The sequence below is a fragment of the Carcharodon carcharias genome, chromosome 1, assembly GCF_017639515.1.
Source record: "Carcharodon carcharias isolate sCarCar2 chromosome 1, sCarCar2.pri, whole genome shotgun sequence".
Classification (NCBI taxonomy): domain Eukaryota; kingdom Metazoa; phylum Chordata; class Chondrichthyes; order Lamniformes; family Lamnidae; genus Carcharodon; species Carcharodon carcharias.
The window spans coordinates 179981927-180005353 of record NC_054467.1 but is presented as its reverse complement, the minus strand read 5'-3'; the positions used below and the strand labels follow the sequence as shown (position 1 = coordinate 180005353).

The window sequence follows — 23427 nt, the reverse complement described above, 5'->3', positions numbered from 1 at the left end:
AGACGAGCATAATTTCAAAACACTTATCCGGTTTTCCAACCAGTGTACCTGTATATGCCCAGACTGCAGCTCCACCAGCCAGTAGTCAGTTTCCCCTGCTGCAAGGAAAAGTAGTCCACTTGACTTTGAGGTATGAAATTGTAAATTTAATGATGTCTTGCTAGATGTTTCTGTTACTTTAAGCTGCACATAGCTGTTTCCAAAAAATGATGCTGAAATAAATGAAAAATGTTATGAGAGGCACTGTGCACAACAACAGACGGACTACCTGCAACACAAATCACCATAATAATAAACAAGATTTAGAAAACTCTGTATCATTTCTTTCACACTCCCCTCCCCAACCTAGCAGTGCTAGAGGATCTCCTATTGACCCTCCATCATCGGAAGCCCACTTGCCATTCTTAATTGGATCGTGAACCCGCCCTCTGGTTATTACTTGGCCAATCCTACAAAAATTATGTTGGGTAACCATTCCCAACATGTGTGGGGTTGGGATCCACATTTAGTCCTGACCCCAAATGGAAAATCCAATGACTTCCACTGTTAATCATTAGCCCTAGTCCAACTACTGATTACAGGAATTAAATTTGTTGAGATAGGTCTGTCTGATGCATTTCATTAGATAAATGGAGAAAAACCATTGAGAACTGAGCAAATATACACCTATTCTTCATTGATAAATATTAAATGAAAGCATTTTAAAAACAATTGTGATGACAAATATTAAATAATACTACTCATACCAGCAAATGCAATGAAATATGGAGCATTTCTAAGATTTTGTCTACACACTAGATGAAAATGGAATGATGAATGCACTCATTGTATGTCAGAAATGAGCACTGGATCTTCCATGTTGCTGCTCTTAGGAAGTCAAACGATGCACACTGTTTCATAAAGCCAATTATACTTTATAAAGCTCAATGTATAATCTCACTGAAAGTACTGCAAAATAACCTCTTTTAAGGACAAAAAATGACAGGTTCAGCCATAGTTTAATTGTTGTTTTGAGGGATTTTTTTGTTATTTTGCAACTTCCACTTTTCTCCAATGACATGTAGTAGTCTGAATGGTAGAAAAGTTTTTAATTTTATCAATGTGATTTTTCTCCCCATTTTTTAAACCAAACCAATTTTCTCTATAGCACCCTAGTGTGCATTTGAAGAAGGGCTCAATTGCCCATGCACATTGAATTTAGGAGCTACACAGTCAATAAACAACAGAAATCTTTAGCTTATCAGGTTTGGTTACATTTGGTTACATTAAAATCCAGGCTCTAAAGGTGACGGTATAGTCAAGGATCTGCTGTACCATTGAAAGGCACCAAATAGAGCTCTTGCAATGGCTAAAGGAAGTAGAGTAATGATCAGCAAGTCGTCACGGACATGAGGAGAATGAAGGATGAAGTCTTGTTTGTAAAACAAGTTTGGCATCCAATTAAACTTTTTGAGAAACAATCACCATTAATCATATGAGATTTGGCAGTTTGCTTTAAAAAAAACTTGCACTTATTGTGCCTTTCTCAACCTCAGGGCATCCCAAAGCACCATTTAGTGCTTTTGAAGTTAAGTCACTGTTGTAATGTAGGAAATGCGGCAGCTAACGTGAGCACAGTAAACTGCAATGTAATAATGATTTTATGCTAAATGGGGGTCTTGGTTTTCCTTTATTCATTTATAGGCTGTGGCCATTGCTAGCAAGACCAGCATTTATTGTCCATCCCTGAATGCCCTTAAGACACCTCTGAAGAACATCTCCTCCAAAGGATAACAACTCTATCAGTGCAAAATTCCTTCAGTATTGCATTGTAATACAAGTCTAGTTTAGTGTTCAATACTCTGGACTGTGACTTGAACCCGCAACCTGCTGACTCAGAAGTTATAGTACAAGGGTCTGGCACATATAGGGTCAATGTGGGACTGAGTAGGATGCTGCCCACAGAGTGATGTAGGAAGGCACATGATTCTGACCCAGACCCAGAGGTCAGTGTGGTGTTGAACAGAGATGCATGTAGACCTAAGCATGGAGACAGATCCTAGCTTGTACTCTTTACTGTGCATGCGTAAATAGTTCTTGTAGTTTACAAAAACTTACAATTAACCTACTGAAGACTATGGAGTCTTACTTAAGACGTGCCAAACTGTAACCAACAGCCCACAACAAGGTGGCAGCAAGGGGATAAAAACCCAGCACCTCGCTAAAATGCAGAGACAAACAGAAATGCTGGAAGACTGAGAAAAATTCGACAAAGCACTCTGACCTGAAAGGAAGCTCCTAAAGAAGCAGAGGTGCAGAGAAAAAATCTCCAGAAAGCGCACCACAGAAAGGCCTGGAAACTGAAGGCCGCGATTTAAACTTCCTTGCTGTATCAGAAGACTCCAATGAATCTCCTTTGGAAGTCCAGCTTCAAAGTGCAGCGTCAACAGAACCTGAAAGGATGAGCTAAATCTTTTAAAATTCCAGGCTGCAGTGAGTCCCAAGATATCTTTAATCCAGTGTCAGAAGTGTCGCTTTAAAGAAACCAGTCGATAAAACCCGATCCCTGAGTAGGAGCCTAAACACGTAGCGTCTGAGCTCGTCCAAAAAAAAAAGAACAAATTAATTAAATACTTCGTGAACGTCACAACTATCCAGTTAAGTACAAAAAAATCAAGCAGAATTCCAATTCGACTGACTCGACAATTTAAAAAGCAAACATCTGAACAAAAGAAATTTGAAGGTAGCCGATCTAGGCAGCCATTGCTAATCTTTTCCCCAAGAGGAGCACCATCGCCATTGTGCAGAGCCTGCCAAAACCAGCAAGCACAGGAAACCCCTCTGTCTCCGAGTTGACAGTGACGCCATCTTGAAATTCAAAAAACTCTTAAAAGCTGAACACACTTAAAAATTTTTAACATGGATCACAATTCCACACTCCCAAGTTAATCCGGGCTAATCCAAGGCCCACACCAATCAAAATTGGGGACTTTGAAGGAAAAGATTCTTAAGATACAGTATCACTTCAGGTTCAAATAAAAAAATCAGAGGAAGAGCAGGAGAACACATTGCCTAACTTGATGAGTCCAATTGCAGATGACATTGTTGTAAGATAGGGAATTAATATATCATCCACAAAATTGGAAGAGTTACAAAAAAATTTGTCATTTATTTTAATCTAAGAAGCAATAAAAATATTCAACAAATTCAATAAGAGAGCCCAACTGCCAGGTGAGCCAATCAATTCATTCATCAATGAATGATGGCAGAAGGTTGTGAATACGGAGATTTAAAATCTGAACTCAGAGAAATAATAGAACCATTACCATCAAGCCAGGGGATTGACCCTGATTCAATGAAGAATGCAGGAGGGCATGCCAGGAGCAGCACCAGGCATAACTAAAAATGAGGTATTATAGCACAGGACTATACATAATAGCATAAGTGGCAACTGGTAGACAGAGCTAAGCAATCCCACAACCAACAGATCAGAACTAAGCTCTGCAATTGTGCCACATCCAGTCGTGAATGGTGGTGGACAATTAAATAATTCACTGGAGGAGGAGAAGGCTCCACAAATATCCCCAACCTCAATGATGGGGGATCCCAGCACATTAGTGCAAAAGATAAGGCTGAAGCATTGGCTTCAATATTTAGCCAGAAGTGCCGAGTGGATGACCCAACTCTAACTCCTCCGGAGGTCCCCAACATCACAAATGCCAGTCTTCAGCTAATTTGATTCACTCTACATTATATCAAGAAATGGCTGAAGGCACTGGATTCTGCAAAGGCTATGGGTCCTGACAATATTCCAGCAATAGTACTGAAGACTTGTGCTCCATAACTTTCTGCACCCCTAGACAAACTATTCCAGTGCAGCGCCAACACTGGCATCTACCCAGCTATGCGGAAAATTGTCCATGTATGTCCTGTACACAAAAAGCAGGACAAATCCAATCCAGCCAATTACCGCCCCATCAGTCTACTCTCCATCATCAATAAAGTAATGGAAGGGGTCATCAGCAGTACTATTAAGTGGCACTTGCTTAGCAATAACCTGCTCACTGACGCACAGTTTGGGTTCTGACATGGCCACTCAGCTCCTGACCTCATTACAACCTTGGTTCAAACATGGACAAAAGAGCTGAACTCCCAAGGTGAGGCGACAGTGACTGCCTTTGACATCAAGACTGCAATGGGAATCAGGGTGAAAACTCTCCACTGGTTAGAGTCATACCTAGCACAAAGGAAGATGATTGTGGTTGTTGGAGGTCAGTCATCTCAGTTCCAGGACATCACTACAGGAGTTCCTTAGGGTAATGTCCTCGGCTCAACCATCTTCAATTGCTTCATCAATGATCTTCCTTCCATTATAAAGGTCAGGAGTAGGGATGTGCACTGATGACTGCACAATGTTCAGCACCATTTGTGACTCCTCAGATACTGAAACAGTCCATGTCCAAATGCAGGCTTGGGCTGACAAGTGGCAAGTAACATTCGCGCCACACAAGTGCTGGCAATGACCATCTCCAACAAGAGAGAATCTAACCATCGCCCCTTGACATTACCATCATCAGATCCATTATCAACATCCAGGGGGTTACCTTTGTCCAGAAACTGAACTGGACTAGCCATATAAATACTGTGCCTACAAAAGCAGGTCAGAGGAATCCTGTGATGAGTAACTCACCTCCTGACTCCCCAAAGCCCGTTTGATTGGCACCACATCCACAAACATTCACTCCATCCATCACTGATGCACACTAGCAGCTGTATGTACCATCTATAAGATGCACTTGAGGAATTCACCAAGGTTCCTTAGATAACACCTTCCAAACCCACGATCACTACCATCTAGAAGGGCAAGGGCAGCAGATAGATGGGAACTCCACCATCTGGAAGTTCCCCTCCAAGTCAGTCATCATCCTGACTTGGAAATATATCACCGTTCTTTCACTGTCGCTGAGTCAAAATTGTGGAATTCCCTTCCTAACAGCACTGTGGGTATACCCTACATCAAATGGTCTGCAGCTGTTCATGAAGGCAGTTCACCACCACTTTCTCAAAGGTAACTAGGGATGGGCAATAACTGCTGGCCCACCAGTGAAGCCCACACCCCACGAATGAATAAAAAAAAGCACCCTCACAGGTGAAATGAATGTCTTGCAAGTGCAGCCCAATGCTTCCAATGCAGCAGGATTGGACACAATGATAAACTGTGCAAGGAAAAAACCATGGAAGGCCCAAAGATTATCCACGGGGTTGAGACTGCAAACCCAGATGAGACATGGCCATGCTTCTTGGGTGAGATCAAAGATCTTGGTATCTCATTTTGGAATATGGACATTTCTGTCAATGGCCATTCAACTAGTGGGGTACTGCAGGGATTGGTGCTGGTACCCCAGTTATTCACAATATATATTAATGAGTTAGATGGGGGAATTAAATGTAATATCTCCAAATTTGCAGATGACACAAAGCTGGGTGGGAGGGTGAGCTGTGAAGAGGAAGCAGAGAGGAGCTATTATCTAACTCCTTCTTGAAAACATACAATGTTTTGGTCTCAACAACTTTCTGTGGTAACGAATTCCACAGGCTCACCACTGTCTGGGTGAAGCAGAGATGCTTCAGTGTGATTTGGACAAGCTGAGTGTGTGGGCAAATGCATGGCAGATGAAGTATAATGTGGATAAATGTGAGGTTATCCATTTTGGTAGCAAAAACAGGAAAGCAGATTATTATCTGAATGGTTATAAATTGAGAGAGGGGAATGTGCAACAAGACCTGGGTATCCTTGTACACCAGTCACTGAAGGTAAGCATGCAGGTGCAGCAGGCGATAAAGAAGGCAAATGGTATGTTCGCCTTCATAGCCAGAGGATTCGAGTACAGGAACAGGGATGTCTTGTTACAATTGTACAGGGCCTTGGTGAGACCACACCTGGAATATTGTGTGCAGTTTTGGTCTCCTTATCTGAGGAAGGATGTACTTGCTATAGAGGGAGTGCAGTGAAGGTTTACCAGACTGGTTCCAGGGATGGCGGGACTGACATGAGGAGAGATTGAGTCGGTTAGGATTATATTCGCTGGAGTTCAGAAGAATGAGGGGGGATTTCATAGAAACCTATAAAATTCTAACAGGATTAGACAGGGTAGATGGAGGAAGGATGTTCCCGATGGTGGGGGAGTCCAAAACCAGGGGTCACAGTCTGAGGATATGGGGTAGACCATTTAGGACTGAGATGAGAAGAAATTTCTTCACCCAGAGAGTGGTCAGCCTGTGGAATTCGTTACCACAGAAAGTAGTTGAAACCAAAACATTGTATGTTTTCAAGAAGGAGTTAGATATAGCTCTTGGGGCGAAAGGGATCAAAGGGTATAGGGAGAAAGCGGGAGCAGGCTATTGAGTTGGATGATCAGCCATGATCATAATGAATGCCGGAGCAGGCTCAAAGGGCCGAATGGCCTAGTCCTGCTCCTAGTTTCAATGTATTAACAAATTTTAAATTGGATACAGGAGCCAGCATAATTGTCCTGTCAGACAAAGAATCATGGCTGAAAGACCTCTGGCTTTGATCAACAGATTCAACACTTTACAGGCCCAGGGAAATCTGACTTCCAGTCATAGGTATGACCCTGAAACCACTAAGGTATGGCAGCAAACAGATCTTCGAGCTGTAACCAGCTCATCTGTAACAGCCTTTTTCCCTCCTGAGCAGCGATGCATTCATAGCCTTGGATCTCTTCAAAATGGCAGATTTCATGACAACCACTGTCACTAACCAAACAGAACTATACATTCCCAAATACTCAAACTAAAAAGAGTATCCTGACATATCAGTCTGTAACCAACACCCACAACAGAAGTCAGAGTGGTAACACAGCTTTGGCTGATATACTTGCAGTCAATTTGTGCACAGCAAGGTGCCACTAAACAGCAAAGTGATAATGTCAGATAATATACTTTAGTGAACCATGGTTAAAACACACAAGATGCCTGTAAACAGTTTATTTTAAATGGTTTAAAAAAAGACAGTTTTTAGTAACAAAAAATGGAACCACTGAGTAGGAAGTTGCATAATTGGACCTAGGGACACTGAAGGAACAGCAATACATTTCCAAGTCAGGATGGTGAGTGGCTTGGTGGGGAACTTGCAGGTGGCGGTGTTCCCATGTACCTGCTGTCCTTGTCCTTCAAAGTTGTAGAGGGCATAGATTTGGAAGGTGCTGTCAAAGGAGCCTTGGTGAGCTGCTACAGTGCATCTTGTGTATTAAACACACTGCTGCCACTGGGTGCTGGTGGTAGATGGAGTGCCGATCAACCGGTCTACTTTCTCCTGGATGGGACTAAGCTTCTTCAGAGATGCTGCAGCTATAAATCCAGGCACGTCAAGAATATTCCATCACACTCTTGACTTGTGCCTTGTAGATGGTGGGCAGGTTTTGAGGAGTCAGCGGGGGAACCACTCCCTACCGAATAGCCAGTTATGTCCTACTCTAGTAGTCACGGTATCTATGTAGCTGGTCCTGATGAATTTCTATGGTTAATGGCGATCCTCAAACTGTTGATGGTGGGAGATCTGGTTTTGGCATTACCATTGAATGCCACATGTGGTGGTTAGACTCCCTTCTTGGAGATGGTCATTGCCTGGCGCTTGTGTGGCACAAACATTACTTACAACTTGTCAGTCCACCCCGCAGGATTCCGACGTTTTACTGCATGCAGGTATGACTGCTTCATTATCTGGGAACTTGTATCTATTACATAAACTGCCCATACATGTTCCATTTGTAACTTAAACCAGCCACAGCTAAAAACGTTGACTGTTATTACCAGGTATTCTCAAACTGGGATATGTAGACCCCTGAGAGGAAGCCTTTCTGGCGTATGGGGGGGCGAAATAATTTGTAAGTGTTTACCAAGCAGGGATTGACCTTACAGGTGGGTAACTACTATAAATGCCCTGGGTGCAGTGGTCAACAGTAAGTGGTTGAGCAGAGGCTGAAGGCAAGTTTGAAGACAGCTGGGAGGCAGAGGCAGAGTGCAACTGCCACATGTACCATGCAGAATGGGATAGCTCTCTCACCTAGGAGGGGACTGTGCATGGAGGAGTGCATCACCAGAGAGACCCACAAGGCTGGTGGTGGAGGCCAAGTGAATTCAGCCTTGTTCAAGTCAGTAAGTTTCTCTTTAATTATTAAAGTGCTACAAACTTACAGATTCTTTAGATACAGCCCTTTCATATTGTGATTATCGTATGGTATTGTAATTTGGATGCGTGATTACTAATCCATTTGAAAAGGGGCCCTTCAACCAAAACAGTCTGAGAACCACTAATTTATCATTAGTCTTCATGGCACACAACAGGGAGATGAAATCATAAACAATGAGGTTCAAAAGATTTTATTTGCTTTTTTGAAACCGTTTAGGCACATCAGAACTTTGGAAAAGTGACTGGAGATAGTTCAAACCGGATTTTGTTCTTATTTCAACAGATAGATATTGGAGACTCTAAATCATCCAAAATAGTTGTTACACTTATGTACACTGGAGATAGTTCAAACCGGATTTTGTTCTTATTTCAACAGATAGATATTGGAGACTCTAAATCATCCAAAATAGTTGTTATACTTATGTTTTTAATGACATGTATAGAGTTTATCATTAAAAACAAGTACATTAATCCCACCTACCTGCATCCACTAATTATTGCTTCCTTTAAAAAAAACTTTCATGCTCAAACACAACTGTGTAGGCCAAGTCATCTGCACAATCATGAGGAACTACACAACAGCAGCAAATCGACCTCAATACTGGCCAGCAACTAAAGAGCCACTCAAATTTTCTTCATTAAAATGTAGCCATTTAACTCTTAACTAGTTCATTTTTGCATGGTCACTTTCAGGAGTAGTTGTAAAACCATCATTCCATCTAATCCATTGGTTTCCCACCCAGCGAGTTAGATTAAAATTACCCCAGATGTGTCTTGCAGCTGTTCAGAGGTTTTCAAAATCCAGCTTTGATATCTCACTACAAAAGTACACAACACAACTAATTGTTGGTTTCCACAGATAATCTACTCCAAGAATGTCTCTTAATGATTGTTACATTGAAAGGGCATGAACAAAAGGTGTATTTTCTTACGTTAACCACTGGGTAGCCTCTGAATTATTAAGAATAACATAACACAGCTGTTTGCTTCACATAACAGTTATCACTTTTAATAATAGACAGTTGGGTTTGGCTTAATAAGGTGTATTTTTCCCCAGCTCTTGACATTTCTATGACATTTCGTAACTTTGAGCTTCTTAACAGTGTAAATACAGATTTTAACAGTGATTTTACACTAACTTTAGCACTGCTGAAACATTGGAAGTAGTGGTAAAAATTTAGACTCGGGGCTCAGCTTGACTCTGGAGATAAATGATGTGGAAACTCCTTGGGGGAGGGGGGGGGAGGGAGTTAAAATGTAGCTCCAATGAGGTGTCAGCCTGAGTTTAATAGCGTGCTCATGCAGCTTTTTGAGCATCTTGCACACTTTTTAAAGCTGCCAGAAATGATATTTTTTTTAATTCATTCATGGGATGTGGGCATCGCTGGCTAGGCTAGCATTTATTGCCCATCCTTAACTTCCCTTGTTCAGAGTCAACCATAATGCTATGGGTCTGGGGTCTGGAGTCATGTGTAGGCCAGACCAGATAAGGACAGCAGATTTCCTTCCCTATAGGACGTCATTGAACCAGATGAGTTTTTACAACAATCAACAATGGCTTCATGGTCATCATCAGACTTTTACTTCCAGATTATTATTGAATTCAAACTTCACCATCTGCTGTGGTGAGATTCAAACCCAGGTCCCCAGAGCATTACCCTGGGTCTCTGGAATACTAGTCCAATGACAATACCACTTTGCCACATAATTTATGATCATGACTTCAGTCATCTAGAATTGTCTTCCCAAACCTCTGTCTCTTCATTTTTCTCTTTCCTCCTTCAAAGACCTTTCTCAAAACCTATCTCTGTGACAAAACTTTTAGTTGCCTGTCCTAATATATCCTCCTTTAGTTCAGTGCAAGTTGTTGTTGGTGGAATTAATTCTCACCTTCAACAAAATAAAGTCCCTGCCTTTAAGAGTATCCTAGGGATTTTAGTTTGTGATAAAATCGTGGATGATGGTTCAACAGAAGACAAAATTATTTGGCATGATGTATTTTTTAAAACTGCTCCAATAAAATCACCAGTGCAAATTAAACATACTGGGACCAGTGGGAGGGTGGCAGACTGATACTCTGCGCACCCAGTCAAGACCCATAGTGTTGTGAACTACTCCTAAGGTAAGTCACAACTAGAGTATGGTAGGGCTGCTGGGGTGCTAGACTGGCATCAGCCTGCTGCACGACGAACTGAGACGGCCAACATCGCCATTTATCTTTAATTCTCTGCTAAGAAATTCTTGGGTCTGTGATTATCTAGTCATTCATCTCACAGCTATACGTGGGATCTTGCTGTGTGCAAAATAGCTACTGCATAACAATCACTGAACATCAAAGCAACTGAGCATTTGTGAAACACCAATATGTTTGAGACACATTATGTATAACATTAACACAAGTTTTTATCATGCTCAGTTATTTAATTTTCCATCAATTCAGTTTGAAAAAGAAGATCTTGCATTTATATAGTATGTTTCACACCTCAGAATTAACCTAAAGCACTTTACAACCGATGGAATACTTTGGAAGCATGGTCACTGTTGTAGGGAATCAATAAGGCCAATTTAGTGCTCACATGCATTTAGAGGGCATTGGATTACAAGTCAGAACATGTTGTACTGACATTGTACAGATCAGTCTGGAGACAATTCTGAAATATGGAATGCAATTTTAATCATTATTTCACATAAGACATTGGTGCATCGGAAAATGTTCAGAACAGAGTGACCAAAATGATTCCAGGCTCCATATAACATGGTGAGGCAGTTAAAAAACAGTTAACAAAATACTGGGACAGTACAATGTTATGCTGAAGCCGTAAGACAGCTGATCAGACCACACAGAGGACCAGCTTGCAGTTCTGGTCACCACACTACATAGGTCTGTTGGAGAAAGGGCAACAAGAGTAATTCCGTGTGAAAAGTGGATGTACAATGAGGAAAGGATTAAAAAAGGGCTCAATTTTTGCTGCATATTGCAAATATCTTGTTTAAAAATGTAAATTATTAAAAACGGCTCAAGTTAGGCCAACATTACTTCAAAAAAAAGGCATAACAGACCACTGGTCACAAGCATAAACTAGTAAAATGTAAATTTGCACAGAACTTTTTAATTTAAAGGCTGACAAGTTCCATGCTGGAATCAGGGACTAGGGTATGAGAGAGATGGGGTTCAGTGGGCTCCATTTATACTAATCAGCATTATCTACGGTTTCAGTTTTCTTAGCTATTTTCATTCAGGCTTTATCAAAAATGTGGAGGGCAGTGTCCCTCGGAGATCTTCATCACAGCAGTGTACCGTCAGGTGAAGACAAGACACGCCCCCTTTTTAACGGTACTAGCTGCCGTATGGAAAGTTTAAAGATCCAGTTTAATTGTTAATGAATGGATGTTAGTGGCTGAATGGGTGAATGGATGAATGAGGGAATGGGTAAGGTGGTAAAGTGGATGAGGTAAGTGGGTGGGGTGGGTGAGGTGGCAGTTGGGTGGTTTGGCAATTGTGCAGTCAGTGGGTGGTCAGTGTGAGTGATTGGGGTGTCAGTTCTGGGTTACTTTCTCGGTCTAACATTTACTTACCTGAATAGTTACCCAGGAAATGGGAACCTTCTGAAGTCTCCGGCTATAGGATTGGAGACATTCATGGAGGGTCCTAGGGCAAGGAAACTGTTCATCAAAAGTTGAAGCTTCCCAGGCAATTCCTATGTATATCAGCACATCAGGACTTCCACAGAGTTTCAATGCGCATCTTCGGTTGTATGTTCAATCTCCGAAGATCCGGAGGCCGGAAGGTTTGGGCTGTTGAGTTTAACTTAATCTGTGTATGCTAATAACTTGCATTATGGCACTCCTATTGTCAACATAAATATACTAAGTTTCAGAAAATAGAAACAGTTGGGAATTAATGGTAAATTATGATTATTCACACAATTATTGAGACTTCCTTATGCACTAGTGCATTCATTGTTTCCAGGAAAAAAACAATGACAACTGAATTTGTGGTCCTTGATGTGTTACTCTCAGATTTGAAATATACTCAGCATTTTTCATTGCTAAGTCTTTTCACTATGGAGCTTAACCTTCTAATATTTTCTCACTTCGGATTTTCTTTTTGCCTTCTCTATATGTTTCTGTTGCAAGCATATCCTCTTTGCCCTAATGGTACCTCCTGCTTGACTCAATGTCAAACCTTGCTTATAACCCCTCCTGTTCTATGCGTCCTTTTAAGATAAAACTATACACTGTACGCCAAGATAGGTCTAACCACAAAGATCACTGCCTTATATCTCTAACAATGCCTGCTTCTGCTCCTGCCTTGGCCGCCTGTAAAGTGCTTTGGAACATTTTATTATGCTAAACGTGCTATATAAATTTGAGTTGTTGATGTTATCCACGACACACTCTCATCCAAGACCGTCACCTCCAGACTTGACATTTTGGATGGCCTCTAATCCCCTGCTTTGAGTAAATTTGAACTAATCTAAAACTCTGCTTCATATACCAACCAAGCCCTGCACCAAGATCCACCCCATTCATCATTTCTGCTTTTGCTGAAGTACACTGCCGCCACATCGTGGCATCATCCATCAACATCTCCATTACCTTCTGAAGCACTACAAGCCTTCATGAATTCTCCTTTCCTCAGACTCTAGTCTCTTGTACATTCCCCTTCAGCCCAATGTTGGTTGAAAGTATCACCACCATTGAGGCTACATACCCTTCCCCAAATCCCTCCTTAAAACCCACCCCTTTAACAAATCTTTTCATCACCCCCTTCTAATATCTCTTTTTGTTTCATGTCCATTTTTGTCTGATTATAAGTCATAAAAATTGCCTAAGATATTCAATGTCAAAGGTATTATACAAATGCGAGTTGTTCTTTTGTTGTTATATTTACTGAATGCATCTCTATCTTTTCCATCTTAGAGGTTTATGGATTCAACAATATTCCTCAAGTCTACCAGATTTCCATCATCATAAGCCCAGCACATCAGCAAAAGATAAGGCCGAAGCATTTGCAACAATCTTCAGCCAGAAGTGCCGAGTGGACGATCCACTCCTCCAGGGGTCCCCAGCATCAAAGATGTCAGTCTTCAGACAACTCAATTCACTCCACGGGATATCAAGAAACGGCTGAAGGCACTGGACACTGCAAAGGCTATGGGCCCTGAATATATTCCAGCAATAGTACTGAAGACTTGTGCTCCAGAATTTGCCACACCCCTAGCCAAGCTGTTCCAGTACAGCTGCAGGACTGGCATCTGGCTATGAGGAAAATTGCCCAGGTATGTCCTGCACACAAAAATGCAGGACAAATCCAACCCGGCCAATTACCACCCCATCAGTCTACTCTCCATCAGTAAAGTAATGGAAGAGGTCATCAACAGTGCTATCAAGCGACACTTGCTCAGCAATAACCTGCTCACTGACGCCCAGTTTGGGTTGCGCCAGGGGCACAAAGCTCCTGATTGCATTCCAGCCTTGGTTCAAACATGGATTAAAGGGCTGAACTCCTGAGGTGAGGTGAGAGTGACTGCCCTTGACATCAAGGCCACATTTGACTGAGTGTCGCATCAAGGAGCCCTAGCAAAACTGGAGTCAATGGGAACCAGGCAGAAAACTCTCCACTGGTGGTAGTCATACCTAGCACGAAGGAAGATGGTTGTGGTTGTTGGAGGCAGTCATCTCAGCTCCAGGACATCACTGCAGGAGTTCCTCAGGGTAGTGTCCTCGGCCGAACCATCTTCAGCTGCTTCATCACTGACCTTCCTTCTATCAAAAGGTCAGAAGTGGGGATGTTCGATGATGATTGCATAATGTTCAGCACCATTCACGACTCCTCAGATACTGAAGCAGTCCACGTCCAAATGCAGCAAGACCTGGACAATACCCAGGTTTGGGCTTGACAATGGCAAGTAACATTTGTGCCACACAAGTGGCAGGCAATGACCATCTCCAACAAGAGAGAATCTAACCATCGCCCCTTGACGTTCAGTACCATCCCTGAATCCCCCATTAGCCAGAAACTGAACTGGACTAGCCATATAAATGCTGTGGCTACAAGACCAGGTCAGAAGCTAGGAATCCTGTAACAGGTAACTCACCTCCTGGCTCCCTAAAGCCTGTCCATCATCTACAAGGCATAAATCAGCAGTGTAATGGAATATTCCCCACTTGCCTGGATGAGGGCAGCTCCCACAACATTCAAGAAGCTTGACATCGTCCAGGGCAAAGCAGCCCGCTTGATTGGCACCACATCCACAAACATTCACTCCCTCCACCACCAATGCACAGTGGCAGCAGTGTGTACCATCTACAAGATGCACTGCAGGAAGTCACCAAGGCTCCTTAGACAGCACCTTCCAAAATCCTGGAACTCCCTTCCTAACAGCACTGTGCGTGTAGCTACATCACATGGATTGCAGTGGCTCAAGAAAGCAGCTCACCACCACCTTCTCAAGGGCAACTAGGGATGGGCAATAAATGCTGGCCCAGCCAGCAAAGCCCACATCCTGTGAATGAATAAAAAGCAAGCAAGGACTGCTACCTTACTGTATAGCAATGCCCATATATGGCAAATCTATCTAAACATTACCAAGTTATGTCTAGACATAAAACTTTATATTCCAAATAAATTATGTACTTGACTGAAAAATCAAAGGGAAATCGAAGCGGCAGTTTAGAATTTTTTTTTACTGGAATGTAAACAACCTTTCACATGTTTGGGCAAAGAAACATGCTTCTGAGGTTACAGGCTATAAAGTAAGAAGCTATAAAATGCAATTTTTATTTGAAATTCGTGATTAAGTAGACAGGAGTGATAAGAGCATAAGAACAGAAGAATTAGGTGTAGGAATAGTCTATTTGGCTCCTTAAGCCTGCTCTGTCCTTCAAGAAGATCATGGCTAATCTGACTGAGCCTCAACTCTGCTATCCTGTCTCCCCAATGCCAAACCCCACCCCCCATAACCCTTGACTCTCTTGTCGATCAAAAATCTAATCTAACACAGTCTTGAATATATTTAATGACACGTCCTCCACTGCTCGATGAGAAAGAGAACTCCACAGACTATCAACCCTCTGAGAGAAAATATTTATAATCCCTCAAATAGGTGCGCTTTTGTTAGTGCATAAAAGCCAAACAATTTCAAGAAAAAGTGTGTTGAAGTATTATATGATCAACATTTCAATCATAAATAATCACTTGCCATAATTTCAACATTTGAGAGAACAATTCCAGCATTTGGTGTCACCATCAGTAGTTGTCAGAAAGGAATGATGTACAGATAAAGGAATGATGTACAGATTAAGGAAATCAGAACTAATTTAAAAAACTGAAAAGGACAGAGCCTGAGCCAATACTCATAAAGGCTAAGTAGAAACACCTCAATTCATCTATATTAACCTCATCTCTTTGCTGTTCAGCTTAATCCTCTTTTTTGTTGTTTAGTTAAAGCTATTTCACAAAATAGGTTGCATGTCACAGATCTATTTTCTTCCATTTTTGTTCAGCTCAATTGCATTTGTACTATCGTTCAATGTTGAACATAACCAAATCAGTAGAATACAGGATCAGAGAAAGCTGAGACTAAACTATAAAGTACCTGGGTCAGATCACATCTCAAGTATTGTGTCCAGTCCTGCTGAGGTTGGAGAGACATACATGGGGAACTTGCTGCACATTTCAATGAAGGTTTGCAAAGCCGACCAGAGTGTCAAAGTCTGAGTCATGAGGAAGATTGAAAAAATTAAGTATTTAAGCCTGAAAAGAAGGCTTCTGAGAAATGATCTTAGAGTCATGGAGGATCGAGAATATAAAACTGAAGTATCATTAAATTAGATAATGAGTACGGAATTAAATAATGGACACAGAACACAGGTTCAAACCATAAAAGGCAAATTTTGGATTAATCGCCAGGGATTGTTCTTAAAAAGACTGATCAACATATGGAATCGATTTCTAGAAACAGTGGAGGCACAAACCCTGGAGTCCTGAAGGTAAAAATTGCCTTCTTCATCTATAACTAACTTATCTACTCTTAAATAAGGCTGATTGAAAATCTGATGAAGGACGTTATCAGCATTTATAATAATAAGTATTAGCAAAGGTAATGAAATACTCAATGGAAAACTATATGCTTGTGCTGTTGGAATAATTGACTTGGTATCTGAGGGATGCAAATTTTAAGTTGAGTAGTGTTCATTGAAATGTCATGCTATCTTTATATTACCACATTGCTGTGGGCGGTAGGCCTGACTTCAGGGACAGCACTGCAATGTATACAGTGGTCTTCCTGCCATTGACATCATAGAGGACTCATAAGAGCTCTATTTTTTGTACTATCACCATGTAGTCTACAGACAATTTGGAATTAAATGATTTGACTTTTTAGAAAAGTGTTGACAAAAGCTTTTTAAATGCCTATAAAAAAGATGTTGTAACTGTTTTTATTTCAAGTTTAAATACTTGTTAACTGTTCTAAACATCTCTTTTACTTTGGCATTGCATTCAATTAATTTATTCTCTTTCATGTAAAAATGTTGTTAGGTGTTTTCTTCCAAGTGGAAGTACTATAAAAATGCAAGGCACTGTTACAAAATACATACATTTTATAGTATGCAGCAAGAACATATGTTAGCTTCAAACACTGCTGCTACATTTCTATTACATAAATGTTAACCAGTCAAATAATTCAAGATTTTCCATTAACAGAATTGGGACGGTGACCTAGTTGTAATGTTGCTGGGCTTGTAATCCAATGTAACCCAGATTAATTCTTTGGAAACATAAATTAAATCCTACTACAGCAGCTGGGGAATTTAAACTCAGCCTCCAACATTGACTTCAGACCCATGAAGTTCATGGCATCAGGTCAAACACTGACAAGGAAACATCCTGCTGATTACCACTAAACCCTCTCTCAGCTGATGAATCAGTGCTTCTCCATGTTCAATTTACTTGGAAGAAGCACTGGGGTAGCAAGAACAGAGCCCCTATTCTGGGTGGGGAACTTCAATATCCATCATCAAGAGTTGCTTAGTCACCCCAATACTGACCGAGCTGGCCAAGGCCTGAAGGACATATCTGTCAAACTGGGCCTGCGGAAGCTGGCGAGAGAACCAAGAAGAGTGGAAAAAGTAGTTGAACACACCTGCACCTGTCTACCTCTCTCAGATATTTCTGTCCATAACAGAATTAGTAGGAGTGACCACCACACAGTTCTTCTGGGGATAAAGTCCCGTCTTCACACTGAGGACACCTTCATCGTGTGGCATGACTCTACACCTATATGAATAAGATAGATTCCGATTCGATCTAGCAGCCCCAAACTAGGTCTCCATGAGCCACTGTGGACCATCATCATCACAATTATATTCCACCATTATCTGTAATCTCATGGCCTGGCATATTCCTCACTCTACTATTAACATCAAGCCAAGGGATCAATGAGAAGTGTAGGGATACATGCCAAAAGCAACATCAGGCATACCTAAAGATGAAGTGCCAACCTGGTGAAGCTACAACAAAGGACTACATACATACTAAATGGCAGAAGTAGCATGCCATGAATTACAGAAGGGGTAGAATGCACTTAGGTTTTTAAAGAGTCCAAAAAGTCACCATTACTCTTGTCTTTCGGGGTGGAAGCTGCAAACATTGCAGGCATGATGATTTCTTTTGGTTCACTGAAAAAAATGGAGTTTGGATTTTTCGGGCGACGAACTCACAGTGGCTTACTCCTTGCAACAAGAAGTTTCTGGCTTTGTTCCAGTGGAAGTTGCATTTGAGACCTTGTACTGAAGATCTGGCTTGGTTCTTCAAACCTACAGGTAAAAGGTAAAATTTCTCCACCGGTTAGTCGATTCTAAGCAGGGTTCGTCCTTTCCTGGGTGGAATCTCTTCCCTGTGGTCTCTTTGCCTTCCAGACTGACTGACTTGAGGCTGCTACTCAAGATGTATGTTAATAAATGTTTCTTATCACAAGTTGGTTTCTGTCAGGTGACCATAGTATCAGTGTTCTCACTGTCCACAGAAATGGTCCCTGTCAACATTAGCATTGACACATAATGAGGTTTGAATCCTGTCCACTTGCATCGCTTTGTGATAAAATGGTTTTGATTAACACCCTTTCTGTGGAATTTCATTCTATAGCCACTATGTGGTCATTGTGCATCAGTTTCTGTAGCATTTAGACAATTGTAGCTGTTAAGCCCATAGAATAAATCTGTTGCATTTTTAATGCCTTCTCAAAGGAATGTTCCAAAAGGTCATTTACATTTTCATCTCCTGACCAAATAAGCAGGATTTTTCCATCCTTGGGCAGTTTCAGGTATATTTGTAGATATGGAGGGAGGTAACCTGACCCCCTAGACTCCATCTTGTTACAACACAGATTGCCCATTCTCCATGTTGTTTTTTAAAAAAATATTAAAAAAAGTGTTCCTTTTTCATTTATTGATTCATGGATACATCTGCATGGGTGGGACAGGGGACAATGGTGCTTGTATTTCTTGAATCCTATAGTGGAGATGGCTCCCAGCATCATGATGCAGGCTGGGATGGGGCCTGCAAGATCCAGTGTCGCTGAGGAACTTGAATGTTATGGGATCTTTCTGCTCTATGCCCTTCTCAGCTTCCACCTCACACTCATCCTGCTGTCTGGCATGATAAGCAAGCTGCTGATGTTGTAACCATGGACCTCCTGCTTACTTCACACTTTCCCCTTCTGAATTCCAGCTTTCAGCCACTCAAGAACTGCCACCTCTTTAGCTACGACAGCCCAATGAGAAAGGGAGAGAACAAAAGCACAGCACTAAATCAAGAAAGGAGGGAGACAGAAAGCAGGAAACCACAGGGCAGTTTAACATCTGTCATAGGGAAAATGCTGGAATTTATTATTAAGGAAATTATAGCAGGGCACTTAGATAATCTCAATGTAATCGGGCAGAGTCAACGTGGTTTTGTGAAAGGGAAATCACGTTTGCCTAATTTATTAGAGTTCTGTGAGGATGTAACAAGCAACGCGTATAAAGGGAAACCTGTGGGCAAAAATTTGGCAGACGGGGTGTAATGTGGGAAAATGTGAACTTGTCCACTTTGGCAGGAAGAATAGAAAAGTGGCATATTATTTAAATGAAGCGCGATTGCAGAATTCTACGGTACAAAGGGAACTGGGTGTGCTGGGATATGAATCACAAAACGTTAGTATCCAGGTGCAGCAAGTTATTGGGATGGCAAATGGAATGTTGTCATTTATTACAAGGGAGATAAAAATAGGGATGTTTTGCTACAGTTGTACAGGACATTGGTGAGACCACATCTAGATCACTGCGAACAGTTTTGGTCTCCTTGTTGAAGAAAGGATATAAATGCTTTAGGAGAAGTTCAGAGGAGGTTAACTCGACTGATATCTGGGATGGAAGTGGTGTTATCTTATGAGTAAAGGTTGGACAGGTTGGGTCTGTATCTATTGGTGTTTAGAAGAATGAGAGGTGATCTTATTGAAACATAGAAAATCCTGATGGGACTTGACAGGGTGGATGCTGAAAGGACGTTTCTCCTTGTGGGAGCTGCAGAGCTCCCATTTAAGACAGAGATGAGATTTTTTTTTCTTTCAGAGGATTGTGAGTCTGTGGAACTCTCTTGCCCAGAAAGTAGTGGAGGCAGGGTCATTGAATATTTTTAAGGCAGAGGTAGATAGATTTTTGGCTAACAAGGGAGTCAAAGGGTAAAGGGGGTAGGCAGGAAAGTGGAATTGAGGCCACAATCAGATCAGGCTCGAGGGGCTGAATGGCCTAAGCCTGCTCCTAATTCGTATGTTCATATGCCGTAATGAAGATGCCCAGTCACTTGATCTGACACTCAGACAATGCCACTGCATTCAGCATGAAGGCTTGTATAGTTTGGATTAGCACATGTTGAGTCACTGGGAACAAATAGCCTGTAACCATGCTGGGGCTAAAGGATGACTTGTTTGCCAGCTCAAAGGGTAAGGTGGCAGACGAAGACTGCTGCAGAGCTCACATGAGGACCTCAATGAGGTGACATACAGGAGACCACTCACAGGCACGCAGACCAAAAGAATGAATTGACTGTCCGGTCAGTCTCCTGTCGCTGTTCAGGAGCGTGGACGAGTCCAGCTCCATTATGGCAAGGGGAATGGCATGAAGCTTGCTCTCTTTGCAGCCACCACTCCATCTTCCTGTTGCCTTGCATAGCCAGAGGCACAGCAACTGCAACCCTCATCCCTGTTGCAGCCCTTTTGCAGACAGGGCATCTACTCCTCTGCCAACCCTGTGAGGATACGACAAACACACTCTGGCAAATGGACTAAAACACCTGCAAAAATACTCCAGGGAACTTTCAGACGCTTTCCAACAGGGAAAGCTGGATAAATTTTATTTACCTGCAATCAAAATGTCTGGCACTTTAGCTAATGCCACTGCAGGGCCTAGCTTGCTACTTCAAATTTATTTTCTCAGGAGTGGGAAATGTAGACATTGCCAGGACCTGCTTTGTTCAAATTTGGAATCCTAGCGTCACATCAGCCGGCTAGGGTAGGCAATATCAGGATAGTGCCAATTCAATATATTTGGGCAGACATCAGGGAAACAGCTGTGTATTGTATCCATGGAGAACGCCACGCTGACTACATAGTTAGTGGCTTGCAGAGCACCCATAACACTGCCGTAAATGAAGTCCTCACCCATAAACTCCCCACTCTCAAATGGTGCCAGCCATTACACAGTTGGCAGCATTCTCGCCTCTGAGTCAGAAGGCCGTAGGTCCCTGTTGCTCTCCAGAGTCTTGAGCACAAATTCCAGGCTGACACTTCAGTGCACTATCAGAGGTGCCATATAAGATGTTAAAACGAGGTCCCATCTGCTTTAAAAGATCTCATCGTACTATTCTAAAGAAAAGCAGGGGAATTCTCCTCAGTGAACAAAAAATAAAAAATACCTGGAAAAACTCAGCAGGTCTGGCAGTGTCGACGAAGAAGAGTACAGTTGACGTTTCGAATCCTCATGACCCTCTTAATTCTCCTCAGGGCACTAGCAAATATTTATCCCACAAAAACAGATTACCTGGTCATTATCATATTGTTTTTTAAAAATTCATTTACGGGATGTGGGTGTCACTGACTGGGCCAGCATTTACTGTTCGTCCCTAATTGCTTTTGAAAAGGTATGCAGAACCTGACTGTGCGCAAACTGACTACAACAATAATTACACTTCAAAAAGTACTTAATTAATTGTAACAGACATGAGGCCATCTGGATATTGAGGAAAGGGCTATATAAATGCATGTTCTTTTCTGCAATCTTCTTTTAAGCCCAGGTGGGTTTAGTCTCGCAGCTTTCTATTTAAAATCTTGATTGCCTGACTTGTTCCCAACTATTTTGTAAAACTTCCCGGTGTTTGCAACTATCCCAGATGGCCCCTGCCAAGTGCCTGGGACGAAAGACCTCCTGACACAACAGGTGTGAGGTTTGTTAATTACTTAGACAGGCTAATGGATTGCTTATTGATTAGCCTTCAGGGAAACAATTTCAAAGCCGAGCTCAAAAGCATTTTAATTACTTCTGTCTCACTGCATTTTTCTCCCAAAACTTGTGCAAATGCATTTTGCATTAAAACAATCCATAAAAGCCAAGTTTATCCCTCCAAAACATTTATGTGAAAATATGACCTAAAAAACCCAGAAATGTGAAACGCATTATCAAAAACTTCTCTCACAAAGATGTAGAAAATGTCTACTCTGCATTTTCAAAGGTAAGCTCATGTTAGTGGGTCAAGCACCTCCTTGAGTGAAATCTAAAGAATTTCCAAATTTTGCAATAGATTTGACAAGTGACAAGACCTGAAAGGATGTCATAATCAGAATCAACAATGCACTGTGGAAGACTGGAAAGACAGCAAGTTATTCTGAATGCTAAATTCCATTTGACAAGGATCCTGGTGTTACTTGTCATCTTGTATATTTGGAAGACATAGCCCATAATGAAATGCACCATAAGGTAGTAAAAAAAATGAATTTTGTTCTTTCATAACTCCATAGAATCCTCAATACCATGAAGAAACAGTAAAAAAAATAGCAATCACAGTGGAACACAACACTGGACTGACAGAAACAAAAACAAAAAACAAAAAACTCAGCAGGTTTGACAGCATCTGTGGAGAGAAAGACAAAATTAACGTTTCGAGTCCGCATGACCCTTCTTTACTGTCAGACCTGCTGAGTTTTTCCAGCATTTTTTGTTTTTGTTTCAGATTTCCAGCATTGGCAGTACTTTGCCTTTATCCTACTGGACTGACAGATGTTGAAATTGCAGCTAAGTATTGTACAAGTGCTGGAAGGTCCATCAAGTGGGTTTAGTGGCTCATTTACTGGAGTAGAACTTATATCCTACCTATATATATATATATATATATATATACGTGCACATATGCACAACTACAATAAAAACTCAGTTTAAAAATATCCTTGTACATTTTTTGAGTAGACTAACCTGAACTTAAAAAAAAATTAAGCAAACGACTATGTATTTATGATCATATTGTGCACTTCTCTTCACGTTTCCTAGAGTTTAAAAACAGTTAAACACAGATAAATACCATATAAAAGTCAATATTTTAACCCCGTGTTGTCCATATCCTTTTAAGGTAATGATGCTGGGTCGATCTGTTAACAATCACGACAAGGGATTTGTCAACAGTATGGAAACTACAACTCAAATTCTAAGGCTAGCAAGTAGGGAGGAAAATGTGCCACAGCAGACATTAATTCATTTGGTGGAAGCCTTTGCTTTCTGGGACCAAGCCTGCATTATTCCCTGAGAAGTACTGCCTGGGTGACTTTACAAGAGCTGTAAGTACTTACCTCCATAGACAAGCCCAGCCGCAGACACACATATCCCCAAGAAGAATAGGACGCTTCCTGACTTCCCCAAGAAGCCCATGTTTGATCGGGAAGTCTCCTCTAACTTGCTTTGTTACATTTTTTGATCAAAGTTTGTATCAATCAAGGCACAGGCTCTACGCCCGCGCCGTACCTGCTCCGTCCGCACCGACGCACGGCGTCAAAGAACGTCCCACATGCCTGCCTCAGCAGCACCGCCCCTCTCCCCTCGCCTCCCCGCCCCCCCCCAATCATCTGTGCCCGCCTGTCAATCCGTGCCTTCTCTCAGGAGAGCCATTTGTTGCTTCAATATCCTCACCAGAAATTCAGAAGATCAAG

General features: G+C 41.7%; 1 protein-coding gene across 1 annotated transcript in view; it reads right to left on the bottom strand.

Moving 5' to 3' along the window:
• cspg4ba (chondroitin sulfate proteoglycan 4ba) overlaps nucleotides 1-23216 on the bottom strand; it is a 144709-nt gene extending 121493 nt beyond the window's left edge. The window contains exons 1-2 of the mRNA XM_041191583.1: nucleotides 23071-23216; nucleotides 49-212 (exon numbers count right to left, since the gene is read on the bottom strand). Of these exons, the coding sequence (XP_041047517.1) occupies nucleotides 49-212; nucleotides 23071-23149 (243 nt within the window). The 5' untranslated portion in view covers nucleotides 23150-23216. The remainder of the gene's footprint in view (nucleotides 1-48; nucleotides 213-23070) is intronic.
• Between the last annotated feature and the right edge of the window lie 211 nt (nucleotides 23217-23427).